Consider the following 19,233-nt stretch of genomic DNA (forward strand, 5'->3'; position numbering starts at 1 on the left):
GGTCCTCATGAGAGCCAGTTTCATCATAGCGCTTAATGGATTTTGCCACTGTACTTGAAGAAAATGTTCCTGAAATGTTCCGGATTAACTGACTTTCATGTCTTAAAGTAATGATGGACTGTCATTTCACTTTGCTGTGGGGGAGCCTCCTGTAACTCTGTGGGGGAGCCTACTGCAGTACAACTATTTACCCTGTCAGACTGTAGTTCCAGAATGTAGTTCCACCAATCCTAAATAAAAAGGAGGGTGAGATCCTAAACTAGATCCTAAACTGTATACCACCTCTACCTTGTCAACTTGACAACTGACTGGCTCAAACACCTTAACTTTTAAGAAGGCACACCTGTTAATTGAAATGCATTCCAGGTGACTACCCCATGAAGCTGGTTGAGAGTATGCCAAGAGTGTGCAAAGCTGTCATCACGACAAAGGGTGGCTACTTCGAAGAATCTCAAATATATGTTGATTTGTTTAACACTCGTTTGGTTACTACATGATTCCATATGTGTTATTTCATGGTTTTTGTCTTCACTGTTAATCTACAATGTAGAAAAACGGTTTAAAAATAAAGAAAAACCCTGGAATGAGTAAATGTGTCCGAACTTCTGACTGGTACTGTACATAGACCTGACACCATATTCTACATAATCTATTTATATCTGAACACACACGATTCAACAAATCAACTCATCATCACCTTGACTTGTGCAATCAGGTGTTAGTGCTGGGCTGGAACTAAAGCCTGCACTCCCTGCACAGGACCAGGGTTGGGGACCACCCTGGGTCTATACACGACCAGGGTTGGAGACCACCCTGTGTCTATACACGACCAGGGTTGGAGACCACCCTGTGTCTATACACGACCAGGGTTGGAGACCACCCTGTGTCTATACACGACCAGGGTTGGAGACCACCCTGTGTCTATACACGACCAGGGTTGGAGACCACCCTGTGTCTATACACGACCAGGGTTGGAGACCACCATGTGTCTATACACGACCAGGGTTGGAGACCACCCTGTGTCTATACACGACCAGGGTTGGAGACCACCATGTGTCTATACACGACCAGGGTTGGAGACCGCTGATGACCACGCTGTATCTATACAGGACCAGGGTTGGAGACCACCCTGTATCTATACAGGACCAGGCTTGGAGACCACTGATGACCACCCTGTATCTATACAGGACCAGGCTTGGAGACACTGATGACCACACTGTATCTATACATGACCAGGGTTGGAGACCACCCTGTAACTATACAGGACCAGGGTTGGAAACCACTGATGACCACCCTGTATCTCCACAGGACCAGGGTTGGAGACCACCCTGTAACTATGCAGGACCAGGGTTGGAGACCACCCTATATCTATGCAGGACCAGGGTTGGAGACCACCCTATATCTATGCAGGACCAGGGTTGGAGACCACCCTATATCTATGCAGGACCAGGGTTGGAGACCACCCTATATCTATGCAGGACCAGGGTTGGAGACCACCATGTAACTATACAGGACCGGGGTTGGAGACCACCCTGTAACTATACAGGACCAGGGTTGGAGACCACCCTGTAACTATACAGGACCAGGGTTGGAGACCACCCTGTAACTATACAGGACCAGGGTTGGAGACCACCCTGTATCTATACACAACCAGGGTTGGAGACCACCCTGTATATCCACAGGACCAGGGTTGGAGACCACTGATGACCACCCTATATCTGTACAGGACCAGGCATGGAGACAACTGATGACCACCCTGTATCTATACAGGACCAGGCTTGGAGACCCCTGATGACCACACTGTATCTATACATGACCAGGGTTGGAGACCACACTGTATCTATACACGACCAGGGTTGGAGACCACCCTGTATATCCACAGGACCAGGGTTGGAGACCACCCTGTATCTATACAGGACCAGGGTTGGAGACCACCCTGTATCTATACAGGACCAGGGTTGGAGACCACCCTGTATCTATACAGGACCAGGGTTGGAGACCACCCTGTATCTATACAGGACCAGGGTTGGAGACCACACTGTATCTATACAGGACCAGGGTTGGAGACCACACTGTATCTATACACGACCAGGGTTGGAGACCACTGATGACCACGCTGTATCTACACAGGACCATGGTTGGAGACCACCCTGTAACTATACAGGACCAGGGTTGGAGACCACCCTGTATCTATACACGACCAGGGTTGGAGACCACTGATGACCACGCTGTATCTATACAGGACAATGGTTGGAGACCACCCTGTATCTATACAGGACCATGGTTGGAGACCACTGTAGACCACCCTATATCTATACAGGACCAGGCTTGGAGACCACTGATGACCACCCTGTATCTATACAGGACCAGGCTTGGGGACACTGATGACCACACTGTATCTATACATGACCAGGGTTGGAGACCACCCTGTAACTATACAGGACCAGGGTTGGAGACCCCCCAGGACCAGGGTTGGAAACCACTGATGACCACCCTGTATCTCCACAGGACCAGGGTTGGAGACCACCCTGTAACTATGCAGGACCAGGGTTGGAGACCACCCTGTATCTATACAGGACCATGGTTGGAGACCACTGATGACCACCCTATATCTGTACAGGACCAGGCATGGAGACAACTGATGACCACCCTGTATCTATACAGGACCAGGCTTGGAGACCCCTGATGACCACACTGTATCTATACATGACCAGGGTTGGAGACCACCCTGTAACGATACAGTACCAGGGTTGGAAACCACCCTGTAGCTATACAGGACCAGGATTGGAAACCACTGATGACTACCCTGTATCTCCACAGGAGCAGGGTTGGAGACCACCCTGTAACTATGCAGGATCAGGGTTGGAGACCACCCTACATCTATGCAGGACCAGGGTTGGAGACCTCCCCGTAACTATACAGGACCAGGGTTGGAGACCACCCTATATCTATGCAGGACAAGGGTTGCGGACCACCCTGTAACTATACAGGACCAGGGTTGGAGACCACCCTGTATATCCACAGGACCAGGGTTGGAGACCACACTGTAACTATATAGGACCAGGGTTGGAAACCACCCTGTAGCTATACAGGACCAGGGTTGGAAACCACTGATGACCACCCTGTATCTCCACAGGACCAGGGTTGGAGACCACCCTGTAACTATGCAGGACCAGGGTTGGAGACCACCCTATATCTATGCAGGACCAGGGTTGGAGACCAGCCTGTAACTATACAGGACCAGGGTTGGAGACCACCCTGTAACTTTACAGGACCAGGGTTGGAGACCACCCTGTAACTATACAGGACCAGGGTTGGAGACCACCCTGTAACTATACAGGACCAGGGTTGGATACCACCCTGTAACTATACAGGACCAGGGTTGGAGACCACCCTGTATCTATACAGGACCAGGGTTGGAGACAACACTGTATCTATACACGACCAGGGTTGGAGACCACCCTGTATCTATACAGGACCAGGGTTGGAGACCACCCTGTTTCTATACACGACCAGGGTTGGAGACCACCCTGTATATCCACAGGACCAGGGTTGGAGACCACCCTGTATCTATACAGGACCAGGGTTGGAGACCACCCTGTATCTATACAGGACCAGGGTTGGAGACCACCCTGTATCTATACAGGACCAGGGTTGGAGACCACACTGTATCTATACACGACCAGGGTTGGAGACCACACTGTATCTATACACGACCAGGGTTGGAGACCACTGATGACCACGCTGTATCTACACAGGACCATGGTTGGAGACCACCCTGTAACTATACAGGACCAGGGTTGGAGACCACCCTGTATCTATACACGACCAGGGTTGGAGACCACTGATGACCACGCTGTATCTATACAGGACAATGGTTGGAGACCACCCTGTATCTATACAGGACCATGGTTGGAGACCACTGTAGACCACCCTATATCTATACAGGACCAGGCTTGGAGACCACTGATGACCACCCTGTATCTATACAGGACCAGGCTTGGGGACACTGATGACCACACTGTATCTATACATGACCAGGGTTGGAGACCACCCTGTAACTATACAGGACCAGGGTTGGAGACCACCCTGTAACTATACAGGACCAGGGTTGGAGACCACCCTGTATCTATACAGGACCAGGGTTGGAGACAACACTGTATCTATACACGACCAGGGTTGGAGACCACCCTGTATCTATACAGGACCAGGGTTGGAGACCACCCTGTATCTATACACGACCAGGGTTGGAGACCACCCTGTATATCCACAGGACCAGGGTTGGAGACCACCCTGTATCTATACAGGACCATGGTTGGAGACCACTGATGACCACCCTATATCTATACAGGACCAGGCATGGAGACCACTGATGACCACCCTGTATCTATACAGGACCAGGCTTGGAGACCCCTGATGACCACACTGTATCTATACATGACAAGGGTTGGAGACCACCCTGTAACTATACAGTACCAGGGTTGGAAACCACCCTGTAGCTATACAGGACCAGGGTTGGACACCACTGATGACTACCCTGTATCTCCACAGGAGCAGGGTTGGAGACCACCCTGTAACTATGCAGGACCAGGGTTGGAGACCACCCTATATCTATCTAGGACCAGGGTTGGAGACCACCCTATATCTATCTAGGACCAGGGTTGGAGACCACCCCATAACTATTAAGGACCAGGGTTGGAGACCACCCCGTATCTATACAGGACCAGGGTTGGAGACCACCCTGTAACTATGCAGGACCAGGGTTGGAGACCACCCTGTAGCTATACAGGACCAGGGTTGGAGAGTACTGATGACCACCCTGTATCTATACACGACCAGGGTTGGAGACCACCCTGTATCTATACACGACCAGGGTTGGAGACCACCCTGTATCTATACACGACCAGGGTTGGAGACCACCCTGTATCTATACACGACCAGGGTTGGAGACCACCCTGTATCTATACACGACCAGGGTTGGAGACCACCCTGTATCTATACACGACCAGGGTTGGAGACCACCCTGTATCTATACACGACCAGGGTTGGACACCACCCTGTAGCTATACAGGACCAGGGTTGGAGCACCGTACTATACACGACCAGGGTTGGAGACCACCCTGTCTCTATACACGACCAGGGTTGGAGACCACCCTGTATCTATACACGACCAGGGTTGGAGACCACCCTGTATCTATACACGACCAGGGTTGGAGACCACCCTGTATCTATACACGACCAGGGTTGGAGACCACCCTGTATCTATACACGACCAGGGTTGGAGACCACCCTGTATCTATACACGACCAGGGTTGGAGACCACCCTGTATCTATACACGACCAGGGTTGGAGACCACCCTGTATCTATACACGACCAGGGTTGGAGACCACCCTGTATCTATACACGACCAGGGTTGGAGACCACCCTGTATCTATACACGACCAGGGTTGGAGACCACCCTGTATCTATACACGACCAGGGTTGGAGACCACCCTGTATCTATACACGACCAGGGTTGGAGACCACCCTGTATCTATACACGACCAGGGTTGGACACCACCCTGTAGCTATACAGGACCAGGGTTGGAGAGTACTGATGACCACCCTGTCTCTATACACGACCAGGGTTGGAGACCACCCTGTATCTATACACGACCAGGGTTGGAGACCACCCTGTATCTATACACGACCAGGGTTGGAGACCACCCTGTATGTATACACGACCAGGGTTGGAGACCACCCTGTATCTATACACGACCAGGGTTGGAGACCACCCTGTATCTATACACGACCAGGGTTGGAGACCACCCTGTATCTATACACGACCAGGGTTGGAGACCACCCTGTATCTATACACGACCAGGGTTGGAGACCACCCTGTATCTATACACGACCAGGGTTGGAGACCACCCTGTATCTATACACGACCAGGGTTGGAGACCACCCTGTATCTATTCACGACCAGGGTTGGAGACCACCCTGTATCTATACACGACCAGGGTTGGAGACCGCCCTGTATCTATACACGACCAGGGTTGGAGACCGCCCTGTATCTATACACGACCAGGGTTGGAGACCGCCCTGTATCTATACACGACCAGGGTTGGAGACCGCCCTGTATCTATACACGACCAGGGTTGGAGACCACCCTGTATCTATACACGACCAGGGTTGGAGACCACCCTGTATCTATACACGACCAGGGTTGGAGATCACCCTGTATCTATACACGACCAGGGTTGGAGACCACCCTGTATCTATACACGACCAGGGTTGGAGACCACCCTGTATCTATACAGGAGCAGGGTTGGAGACTACTGATGACCACCCTGTATCTATACAGGACCAGGGTTGGAGACCACTGATGACCACCCTGTAACTATACAGGACCAGGGTTGGAGATTCCCTGTATCTATACAGGACCAGGGTTGGAGACCACTGATGACCACCCTGTATCTATACAGGACCAGGGTTGGAGACCACTGATGACAAACCCGGTACCTCCACAGGGCCAGGGTTGGAGACCACCCTGTAACTATACAGGACCAGGGTTGGAGATTCCCTGTGTCTATACAGGACCAGGGTTGGAGATTCCCTGTATCTATACAGGACCAGGGTTGGAGATCACTGATGACAACCCTGTATCTATACAGTACCAGGGTTGGAGACCACTGATGACAAACCCATTACCTCCACAGGACCAGTGTTGGAGACCACCCTGTATCTATACAGGACCAGGGTTGGAGACCACTGATGACAACCCTGTATCTCCACAGGACCAGGGTTGGAGACCACTGATGAGGTTATATCAAGTCTGGTAATGTAGGGTTAAATAATTCAGCAAGACGTTTTAGATGAGAGGTTCTCCTTGACAGCATAAATGGAGGACAATCTCTACAGTAATAACCAGCCAGGCGACATAAAATACTCTATAACAAAAACATGTTTTCAGTTCACGTGGAAAGTTTGCAAACGTACGTACTGGGAAAGGATTTGGCATGTCATAACAAACAAACGCAGGAGCAGAATCAACAGTTAGCAGAAAGTCAACCGTTTGCGGAGTTACTTACAGGAATCTTGTCTTGGCTGGCGTATTGATGCATTCTGTAGCGCTACAAACACAGACAGGAGAATAAAGGAACGGTGTCGTTAGACCGGGAGGAGAATAATAACGGAATAGTAGCAGCAGCTGTACGCGCAGAACTCATCATTATCAGCACGCGCATCTCGGTAATCCGTCAATTTGGGGGAGCAAAGCGACGCGCCTCTCACTTGGCAGGGGACTCAAGATTAGTAGGCTGTGACCTACACACATGTTTCATCTAGATACTTATCAAACTATAGTCTACCTGGAGCTCCCCGTGAATTAATTGGGCTATGAGTCTGAGCTACAGGTTCCGTCGATTCATCAGTCTGTTGATTCTGACTGCGCGCGTCCTCGGAAGTTTGGCACACGCTCAACTCATGTTCACCCAGGTGCGTTGATTGGTCGATGCTCCCTGATAAATTACGGTAACGAGGAACCAGTGGGAACAACCGGGCTCACAGGTGAGGTGATACTGATGGTTTCTACGGCGACGCGCTCAGGGAATTAAAGTGGAAAGCACTGTCATGCACGAAGAACGCATATTAATAATTGTTGTTTTTCATTACAATGAGACCGAAAAATACTACGACCTTTAAATAATGAGCAGTAGGTATCCACGCCTCTTGTTGGTGTTTATTCTCCATTAAAAGTATGTATCCACGCCTCTTGTACGTGTTCATTTTTCATACATGACAGCGCTTGCCATGTTCCTTCCCTGAGCGCGTAACCGTAGAAACGTTCCAAGTATCAACACACCTGACCGGCTCGAACGCCTTTAACACTGTCAAGTGAAATACCTTTTATAGTTGAGCTATTTCGTTTTAATGTTTCTCCAACACGGTAGTCAGAAAGGTAATAAGCATAAAAAGACCATTCAAACTGTTCCACTGAAATCATCTGATTGGACAAACATCGATATTGTTGATTTAAAACACACACACATATATGCCTCTGACAACTTTTTTTTCTGTCCAAGTCAAGCACTGCTCCTAAATCATGTCCATACTGTATGTGTCCGCTCCTGTAGGGAGTCTATGTCCCGACCCAGACCAGGACCTGTAGAGCCCAGAGAGATGTCACGACCCAGACCAGGACCTGTAGAGCCCAGAGAGATGTCCCGACCCAGACCAGGACCTGTAGAGCCCAGAGAGATGTCCCGACCCAGACCAGGACCTGTAGAGCCCAGAGAGATGTCCCGACCCAGACCAGGACCTGTAGAGCCCAGAGAGATGTTCCGACCCAGACCAGGACCTGTAGAGCCCAGAGAGATGTCCAGACCAGGACCCGTAAAGCCCAGAGAGATGTTCCGGTACAGACCAGGACCTGTAGAGCCCAGAGAGATGTTCCGGTCCAGACCAGGACCTGTAGAGCCCAGAGAGATGTTCCGACCAGGACCTATAGAGCCCAGAGAGATGTTCCGACCAGGACCTGTAGAGCCCAGAGAGATGTTCTGACCCAGACCAGGACCTGTAGAGCCCAGAGAGATGTCCCAACCAGGACCTGTAGAGCCCAGAGAGATGTCCAGACCAGGATCTGTAGAGCCCAGAGAGATGTTCCAACCAGGACCTGTAAAGCCCAGAGAGATGTTCTGACCCAGATCAGGACCTGTAGAGCCCAGAGAGATGTTCCGACCAGGACCTGTAGAGCAAAGAGAGATGTTCCGGTCCAGACCAGGACCTGTAGAGCCCAGAGAGATCTTCCGGTCCAGACCAGGACCTGTAGAGCCCAGAGAGATGTTCTGACCCAGACCAGGACCTGTAGAGTCCAGAGAGATGTCCCGAACCAGACCCAGATCAGGAGTACCAGGCCCCGTGTCGAATAGGGCATCACTGTGTATGGACGATGATTCGCTGACAGCTGTGGCCACCCTGCAGCCACTCCATGTTCCTGCAGACACACACATCATAGACACCTAGTATACACATCACATTATCCAATACACACACATCATAGACACCTAGTGTACACATCACATTATCCAATATAAACACAATATTGTGCTATACACACACATCATAGATACCTAGTATACACATCACATTATCCAAAACACACACATCATAGACACCTAGTATACACATCACATTATCCAATATACACACCATATTGTGCTATACACACACATCATAGACACCTAGTATACACATCACATTATCCAAAACACACACATCACATTATCCAATATACACACGATATTGTGCTATACACATACTCAGGTACACACAACATCTAATATCACATTATCCAAAACACACACTCAGTCACACACAGCAGGGTCATATATCCTACCACATTATGGAACAGACACACAGCAGGGTCGTATATCCTACCACATTATGGAACAGACACACAGCAGGGTCGTATATCCTACCACATTATGGAACAGACACACAGACAGGTCATATATCCTACCACATTATGGAACAGACACACAGCAGGGTCATATATCCTACCACATTATGGAACAGACACACAGCAGGGTCATATATCCTACCACATTATGGAGCAGACACACAGTGGGGTCATATATCCTACCACATTATGGAACAGACACACAGCAGGATCATATATCCTACCACATTATGGAACAGACACACAGCAGGTCATATATCCTACCACATTATGGAACAGACACACAGCAGGGTCATATATCCTACCACATTATGGAACAGACACACAGCAGGGTCATATATCCTACCACATTATGGAACAGACACACAGACAGGTCATATATCCTACCACATTATGGAACAGACACACAGACAGGTCATATATCCTACCACATTATGGAACAGACACACAGCAGGTCATATATCCTACCACATTATGGAACAGACACACAGCAGGGTCATATATCCTACCACATTATGGAACAGACACACAGCAGGGTCATATATCCTACCACATTATGGAACAGACACACAGCAGGTCATATATCCTACCACATTATGGAACAGACACACAGCAGGGTCATATATCCTACCACATTATGGAACAGACACACAGCAGGGTCATATATCCTACCACATTATGGAACAGACACACAGACAGGTCATATATCCTACCACATTATGGAACAGACACACAGACAGGTCATATATCCTACCACATTATGGAACAGACACACAGCAGGGTCATATATCCTACCACATTATGGAACAGACACACAGCAGGGTCATATATCCTACCACATTATGGAACAGACACACAGCAGGGTCATATATCCTACCACATTATGGAACAGACACACAGACAGGTCATATATCCTCCCACATTATGGAACAGACACACAGTGTGGTCATATATCCTACCACATTATGGAACAGACACACAGCAGGGTCATACATCCTACCACATTATGGAACAGACACACAGCAGGGTCATATATCCTACCACATTATGGAACAGACACACAGCAGGGTCATATATCCTACCACATTATGGAACAGACACACAGACAGGTCATATATCCTACCACATTATGGAACAGACACACAGACAGGTCATATATCCTACCACATTATGGAACAGACACACAGCAGGGTCATATATCCTACCACATTATGGAACAGACACACAGCAGGGTCATATATCCTACCACATTATGGAACAGACACACAGCAGGGTCATATATCCTACCACATTATGGAACAGACACACAGACAGGTCATATATCCTCCCACATTATGGAACAGACACACAGTGTGGTCATATATCCTACCACATTATGGAACAGACACACAGCAGGGTCATACATCCTACCACATTATGGAACAGACACACAGACAGGTCATATATCCTACCACATTATGGAACAGACACACAGCAGGGTCATATATCCTACCACATTATGGAACAGACACACAGACAGGTCATATATCCTACCACATTATGGAACAGACACACAGCAGGGTCATATATCCTACCACATTATGGAACAGACACACAGCAGGGTCATATATCCTACCACATTATGGAACAGACACACAGCAGGATCATATATCCTACCACATTATGGAACAGACACACAGCAGGGTCATATATCCTACCACATTATGGAACAGACACACAGCAGGGTCATATATCCTACCACATTATGGAACAGACACACAGCAGGATCATATATCCTACCACATTATGGAACAGACACACAGCAGGGTCATATATCCTACCACATTATGGAACAGACACACAGCAGGATCAGCCAGGAGGTGTATGATGTCTAAAAGCGGTGTGATTATTTAGAGAGCATCGCCATAGTGACACTATGTGCTGGATTCAGCACTATAGACAGACTCCCCAGTGTTATAAATATCTAATGGTTTCTAATGGAGGTCCTGCTGTGACTAGTAATACATAGAACTGCCCCCCCCCCACCCCCACCTTGACCTGAAAGCTTTTGGACATCAGAGCAACGTTGAAGGAACCCTATTTTAAGGATAAATATAACCCCCCCTCCCCTGTGACACTTATGGAGAACACCATCACGTTTGTGACAGACACACAGCAGGATCATATAGAGTGGTCATAATGGTTTGTGGATTAAACCACTACAGACGTGAGAAGATAGATTTTCGGGATGTCTCAGGGGTCAATGTATAGAATGTATTATACAAGAGACATCATTCACAAATTCTACAGCACAACATGTACTTTATCTATCCTGTTGATAAAGGAAGGTAGAGTAGAGAGTTCCCATCAGGTCAGTACAGAACCATGTAAAGAGTTCCCATCAGGTCAGTACAGAACCATGTAGAGAGTTCCCATCAGGTCAGTACAGAACCATGTAGAGAGTTCCCATCAGGTCAGTACAGAACCACGTAGAGAGTTCCCATCAGGTCAGTACAGAACCACGTAGAGAGTTCCCATCAGGTCAGTACAGAACCACGTAGAGAGTTCCCATCAGGTCAGTACAGAACCACGTAGAGAGTTCCCATCAGGTCAGTACAGAACCACGTAGAGAGTTCCCATCAGGTCAGTACAGAACCATGTAGAGAGTTCCCATCAGGTCAGTACAGAACCACGTAGAGAGTTCCCATCAGGTCAGTACATAACCATGTAGAGAGTTCCCATCAGGTCAGTACAGAACCATGTAGAGAGTTCCCATCAGTCTGCATGCGCTGAATTCTCTCAATAACAACCATGTGGCTCACACACACACTGAAATGACTGGACACTGGTTCTTACCTGTACAGGAGGGGGGCCTTCCAGTTGCCATGGTGAGACAGACAGACAGACAGAGCGTCCTGTGTGTTGAGTTCAGAGGATATCCTCAATGTGTCCAGGCTTAGTGCTGTAACTAGCAGCAGTTAGGGTTAGAGTGTGTTAGGTTGTGGTCTGGGGTTAATTCCCTAATGGGAGATTAAGGGAGGAGAAACCCTGCTCTAATGACTGTCCTTCTGTTCTGTTCTGTAGAGGTTTACTGGCTATATGGAACTGTTCTGTAGAGGTTTACTGGCTATATGGAACTGTTCTGTAGAGGTTTACTGGCTATATGGAACTGTTCTGTAGAGGTTTACTGGCTATATGGAACTGTTCTGTAGAGGTTTACTGGCTATATGGAACAGTTCTGTAGAGGTTTACTGGCTATATGGAACTGTTCTGTAGAGGTTTACTGGCTATATGGAACTGTTCTGTAGAGGTTTACTGTCTATATGAACTGTTCTGTAGAGGTTTACTGCTATATGGAACTGTTCTGTAGAGGTCTACTGGCTATATGGAACTGTTCTGTAGAGGTTTACTGGCTATATGGAACTGTTCTGTAGAGGTTTACTGGCTATATGGAACTGTTCTGTAGAGGTTTACTGGCTATATGGAACTGTTCTGTAGAGGTTTACTGGCTATATGGAACTGTTCTGTAGAGGTTTACTGGCTATATGGAACTGTTCTGTAGAGGTTTATGGCTATAGGAACTGTTCTGTAGAGGTATTACTGGCTATAGGAACTGTTCTGTAGAGGTTTACTGGCTATATGGAACTGTTCTGTAGAGGTTTACTGGCTATAGTGGAACTGTTCTGTAGAGGTTTAGCTGGCTATATGGAACTGTTCTGTAGAGGTTTACTGGCTATATGGACTGTTCTGTAGAGGTTTACTGGCTATATGGAACTGTTCTGTAGAGGTTTACTGGCTATATGGAACTGTTCTGTAGAGGTTTACTGGCTATATGGAACTGTTCTGTAGAGGTTTACTGGCTATATGGAACTGTTCTGTAGAGGTTTACTGGCTATATGGAACTGTTCTGTAGAGGTTTACTGGCTATATGGAACTGTTCTGTAGAGGTTTACTGCGCTATATGGAACTGTTCTGTAGAGGTTTACTGGCGTATATGGAACTGTTCTGTAGAGGTTTACTGGCTATATGGAACTGTTCTGTAGAGGTTTACTGGCTATATGGAACTGTTCTGTAGAGGTTTACTGGCTATAGTGGAACTGTTCTGTAGAGGTTTACTGGCTATATGGAACTGTTCTGTAGAGGTTTACTGGCTATTGGAACTGTTCTGTAGAGGTTTACTGGCTATTTGGAACTGTTCTGTAGAGGTTTACTGGCTATATGGAACTGTTCTGTAGAGGTTACTGGCTTATATGGAACTGTTCTGTAGAGGTTACTGGCTATATGGAACTGTTCTGTAGAGGTTTAACTGGCTATATGGAACTGTTCTGTAGAGGTTTACTGGCTATATGGAACTGTTTCTGTAGAGGTTACTGGCTATATGGAACTTGTTCTTGTAGAGGTTTACTGGCTATATGGAACTGTTCTGTAGAGGTTTACTGGCTATATGGAACTGTTCTGTAGAGGTTTTACTGGCTATATGGAACTGTTCTGTAGAGGTTTACTGGCTTATGGACTGTTCTGTAGAGGTTTACTGGCTATATGGAACTGTTTCTGTAGAGGTTTACTGGCTATATGGAACTGTTCTGTAGAGGTTTACTGGCTATATGGAACTGTTCTGTAGAGGTTTACTGGCTATATGGAACTGTTCTGTAGAGGTTTACTGGCTATATGGAACTGTTCTGTAGAGGTTTACTGGCTATATGGAACTGTTCTGTTCTGTTGAGGTTTACTGGCTATATGGAACTGTTCTGTAGAGGTTTACTGGCAATATGGAACTGTTCTGTTCTGTAGAGGGTTTACTGGCTATATGGAACTGTTTCTGTAGAGGTTTACTGGCTATATGGAACTGTTCTGTAGAGGTTTACTGGCTATATGGAACTGTTCTGTAGAGGTTTACTGGCTATATGGAACTGTTCTGTAGAGGTTTACTGGCTACATGGAACTGTTCTGTAGAGGATTACTGGCTATATGGAACTGTTCTGTAGAGGTTTACTGGCTATATGGAACTGTTCTGTAGAGTTTAGCTGGCTAATAATGGAAACTTGTTCTGTAGAGGTTTACTGGCTATATGGAACTGTTCTGTTAGAGGTTTACTGGCTATAATGGAACTGTTCTATAAGGGTTACTGGGCTATATGGAAACTGTTCTGTAAGAGGTTTACTGGCGACATGGAACTGTTCTGTAGAGGACATTACTGGCTATAATGGAACGTTCTGTAGAGGTTATACTGGCGATATGGAACTGTTCTGTAGAGGTTTACTGCTATAATGGAACTGTTTGCTGTAGAGGTTTACTGGCTATATGGAACTGTTCTGTAGAGGTTTACTGGCGATAAATGGAACTGTTCTAATAGAGGTTTACGGCTATATGGAACTGTTTCTGTAGAGGTTACTGGCTTATTGGAACTGTTCTGTAGAGGTTTACCTGGCTATAGGGAACTGTTCTGTAGAGGTTTACTGGCTATATGGAACTGTGTTTGTGGAGGTTTTACTGGCTATATGGAACTGTTCTGTAGAGGTTTAACTGGCTATATGGAACTGTTCTGTAGAGGTTTACTGGCTATATGGAACGTTCTGTAGAGTTTACTGGCTATAATGGAACTGTTCTGTAGAGGTTTACTGAGGCTATATGGAACTGTTCTGCTAGAGGTTTACTGGCTATATGGAACTGTTCTGTAGAGGTTTACTGGCTATATGGAACTGTTTCTGTAGAGGTTTACTGGCTATATGGAACTGTTCTGTAGAGGTTTACTGGCTATACTGGAACTGTTTCTGGAGAGGTTTACTGGCTATATGGAACTGTTCTGTTAGAGGTTTACTGGCTATATGGAACTGTTTGTTCTGTTGAGGTTTACTGGCTATATGGAACTTGCTTTCTGTTGAGGTTTACTGGCTATATGGAACTGTTCTGTAGAGTTACTGGCTATATGGAACTGTTCGTAGAGGTTTACTGGTATATGGAACTGTTTCTGTAGAGGTTTACCGCTATATGGAACTGTCTGTAGAGGTTTACCGCTATATGGAACTGTTCTGTAGAGGTTTACCGGCATATAGGAACTGTTCCTGTAGAGGTTTACCTGGCTATATGGAACTGTTCTGTAGAGGTTTACCGGCTATATGGAACTGTTCTGTAGAGGTTTACCGGCTATATGGAACCTGTTCTTGTAGAGGTTTACCGGCTATATGGAACTGTTCTGTTAGAGGTTTACCGGCTATATGGAAACTGTTCTGTAGAGGTTTACCGGCTATATGGAACTGTTCTGTAGAGGTTTACCGGCTATATGGAACTGTTCTGTAGCAGGTTTACTGGCCTATATGGAACTGTTTGTAGAGTTTACTGGCTATATGGAACTGTTCTGTAGAGGTTTACTGGCTATATGGAACTGTTCTGTAGAGGTTTACTGGGCTATATGGAACTGTTTCTGTAGAGGTTTAGCTGGCTATATGGAACTGTTCTGTAGAGGTTTACCAGGCTTATATGGAAGCTGTTCTGTAAGAGGTTAGCTGGCTATATGGCGAACTGTTCTGAGGAGGTTTACCCGGCTATATGGAAACTGTTCTGTAGAGGTTTACCGGCTAATATGGAACTGTTCTGTAGAGGTTTACTGGCTATATGGAACTGTTCTGTAGAGGTTTACTGGCTATATGGAACTGTTCTGTAGAGGTTTACTGGCTATATGGAACTGTTCTGTAGAGGTTTACTGGCTATATGGAACTGTTCTGTAGAGGTTTTACTGGCTATATGGAACTGTTCTGTAGAGGTTTACTGGCTATATGGAACTGTTCTGTAGAGGTTTACTGGCTATATGGAACTGTTCTGTAGAGGTTTACTGGCTATATGGAACTGTTCTGTAGAGGTTTACTGGCTATATGGAACTGTTCTGTAGAGGTTTACTGGCTATATGGAACTGTTCTGTAGAGGTTTACTGGCTATATGGAACTGTTCTGTAGAGGTTTACTGGCTATATGGAACTGTTCTGTAGAGGTTTACTGGCTATATGGAACTGTTCTGTAGAGGTTTACTGGCTATATGGAACTGTTCTGTAGAGGTTTACTGGCTATATGGAACTGTTCTGTAGAGGTTTACTGGCTATATGGAACTGTTCTGTAGAGGTTTACTGGCTATATGGAACTGTTCTGTAGAGGTTTACTGGCTATATGGAACTGTTCTGTAGAGGTTTACTGGCTATACTGGAACTGTTCTGTAGAGGTTTACTGGCTATATGGAACTGTTCTGTAGAGGTTTACTGGCTATATGGAACTGTTTCTGTAGAGGTTTACTGGCTATATGGAACTGTTTCTGTTAGAGGTTTACTGGCTATATGGAACTGTTCTGTAGAGGTTTACTGGCTATATGGAACTGTTCTGTAGAGGTTTACTGGCTATATGGAACTGTTCTGTAGAGGTTTACTGGCTATATGGAACTGTTCTGTAGAGGTTTTACTGCTATATGGAACTGTTCTGTAGAGGTTTACTGGCTATATGGAACTGTTCTGTAGAGGTTTACTGGCTATAATGGAACTGTTCTGTAGAGGTTTACTGGCTATATGGAACTGTTCTGTAGAGGTTTACTGGCTATATGGAACTGTGTAGAGGTTTACTGGCTATATGGAACTGTTCTGTAGAGGTTACTGGCTATATGGAACTGTTCTGTAGAGGTTTACTGGCTATATGGAACTGTTCTGTAGAGGTTTACTGGCTATATGGAACTGTTCTGTAGAGGTTTACTGGCTATATGGAACTGTTCTGTAGAGGTTTACTGGCTATATGGAACTGTTCTGTTCTGTAGAGGTTTACTGGCTATATGGAACTGTTCTGTAGAGGTTTACTGGCTATATGGAACTGTTCTGTAGAGGTTTACTGGCTATATGGAACTGTTCTGTAGAGGTTACTGGCTATATGGAACTGTTCTGTAGAGGTTTACTGGCTATATGGAACTGTTCTGTAGAGGTTTACTGGCTATATGGAACTGTTCTGTAGAGGTTTACTGGCTATATGGAACTGTTCTGTAGAGGTTTACTGGCTATATGGAACTGTTCTGTAGAGGTTTACTGGCTATATGGAACTGTTCTGTAGAGGTTTACTGGCTATATGGAACTGTTCTGTAGAGGTTTACTGGCTATATGGAACTGTTCTGTAGAGGTTTACTGGCTATATGGAACTGTTCTGTAGAGGTTTACTGGCTATATGGAACTGTTCTGTAGAGGTTTACTGGCTATATGGAACTGTTCTGTAGAGGTTTACTGGCTATATGGAACTGTTCTGTAGAGGTTTACTGGCTATATGGAACTGTTCTGTAGAGGTTTACTGGCTATATGGAACTGTTCTGTAGAGGTTTACTGGCTATATGGAACTGTTCTGTAGAGGTTTACTGGCTATATGGAACTGTTCTGTAGAGGTTTACTGGCTATATGGAACTGTTCTGTAGAGGTTTGGTGGCTATATGGAACTGTTCTGTAGAGGTTTACTGGCTATATGGAACTGTTCTGTAGAGGTTTACTGGCTATATGGAACTGTTCTGTAGAGGTTTACTGGCTATATGGAACTGTTCTGTAGAGGTTTACTGGCTATATGGAACTGTTCTGTTCTGTAGAGGTTTACTGGCTATATGGAACTGTTCTGTAGAGGTTTACTGGCTATATGGAACTGTTCTGTAGAGGTTTACTGGCTATATGGAACTGTTCTGTAGAGGTTTACTGGCTATATGGAACTGTTCTGTAGAGGTTTACTGGCTATATGGAACTGTTCTGTTCTGTAGGTTTACTGGCTATATGGAACTGTTCTGTAGAGGTTTACTGGCTATATGGAACTGTTCTGTAGTAGAGTTTACTGGCTATATGGAACTGTTCTGTTCTGTAGAGTTTACTGGCTATATGGAACTGTTCTGTAGAGGTTTACTGGCTATATGGAACTGTTCTGTAGAGGTTTACTGGCTATATGGAACTGTTCTGTAGAGGTTTACTGGCTATATGGAACTGTTCTGTTAGAGGTTTACTGGCTATATGGAACTGTTCTGTAGAGGTTTACTGGCTATATGGAACTGTTCTGTAGAGGTTTACTGGCTATATGGAACTGTTCTGTAGAGGTTTACTGGCTATATGGAACTGTTCTGTAGAGGTTTACTGGCTATATGGAACTGTTCTGTAGAGGTTTACTGGCTATATGGAACTGTTCTGTAGAGGTTTACTGGCTATATGGAACTGTTCTGTAGAGGTTTACTGGCTATATGGAACTGTTCTGTAGAGGTTACTGGCTATATGGAACTGTTCTGTAGAGGTTTACTGGCTATATGGAACTGTTCTGTAGAGGTTTACTGGCTATATGGAACTGTTCTGTAGAGGTTTACTGGCTATATGGAACTGTTCTGTAGAGGTTTACTGGCTATATGGAACTGTTCTGTAGAGGTTTACTGGCTATATGGAACTGTTCTGTAGAGGTTTACTGGCTATATGGAACTGTTCTGTAGAGGTTTACGGGCTATATGGAACTGTTCTGTAGAGGTTTACTGGCTATATGGAACTGTTCTGTAGAGGTTTACTGGCTATATGGAACTGTTCTGTAAGGTTTACTGGCTATATGGAACTGTTCTGTAGAGGTTTACTGGCTATATGGAACTGTTCTGTAGAGGTTTTACTGGCTATATGAAACTGTTTCTGTAGAGGTTTTACTGGCTATATGGAACTGTTCTGTAGAGGTTTACTGGCTATATGGAACTGTTCTGTAGAGGTTTACTGGCTATATGGAACTGTTTCTGTAGAGGTTTACTGGCTATATGGAACTGTTCTGTAGAGGTTTTACTGGCTATATGGAACTGT

General features: G+C 45.9%; 1 protein-coding gene across 2 annotated transcripts in view; it reads right to left on the bottom strand.

The window, feature by feature from the left end:
* The window catches only part of LOC109886198 (anoctamin-1), a 155,454-nt gene extending 147,947 nt beyond the window's left edge, over nucleotides 1-7,507 (bottom strand). The window contains exons 1-2 of one of the 2 annotated variants that reach the window (XM_031815549.1): nucleotides 7,351-7,507; nucleotides 7,072-7,113 (exon numbers count right to left, since the gene is read on the bottom strand). In XM_031815549.1, coding sequence (XP_031671409.1) covers nucleotides 7,072-7,104 — 33 coding nt within the window. In that variant the 5' untranslated portion in view covers nucleotides 7,105-7,113; nucleotides 7,351-7,507. Of the gene's footprint in view, nucleotides 1-7,071 lie in introns of both variants that reach the window. The other variant, XM_031815550.1, reaches the window with a different exon arrangement.
* Between the last annotated feature and the right edge of the window lie 11,726 nt (nucleotides 7,508-19,233).

Source organism: Oncorhynchus kisutch, unplaced genomic scaffold, assembly GCF_002021735.2.
Source record: "Oncorhynchus kisutch isolate 150728-3 unplaced genomic scaffold, Okis_V2 Okis09a-Okis19a_hom, whole genome shotgun sequence".
Lineage (NCBI taxonomy): Eukaryota > Metazoa > Chordata > Actinopteri > Salmoniformes > Salmonidae > Oncorhynchus > Oncorhynchus kisutch.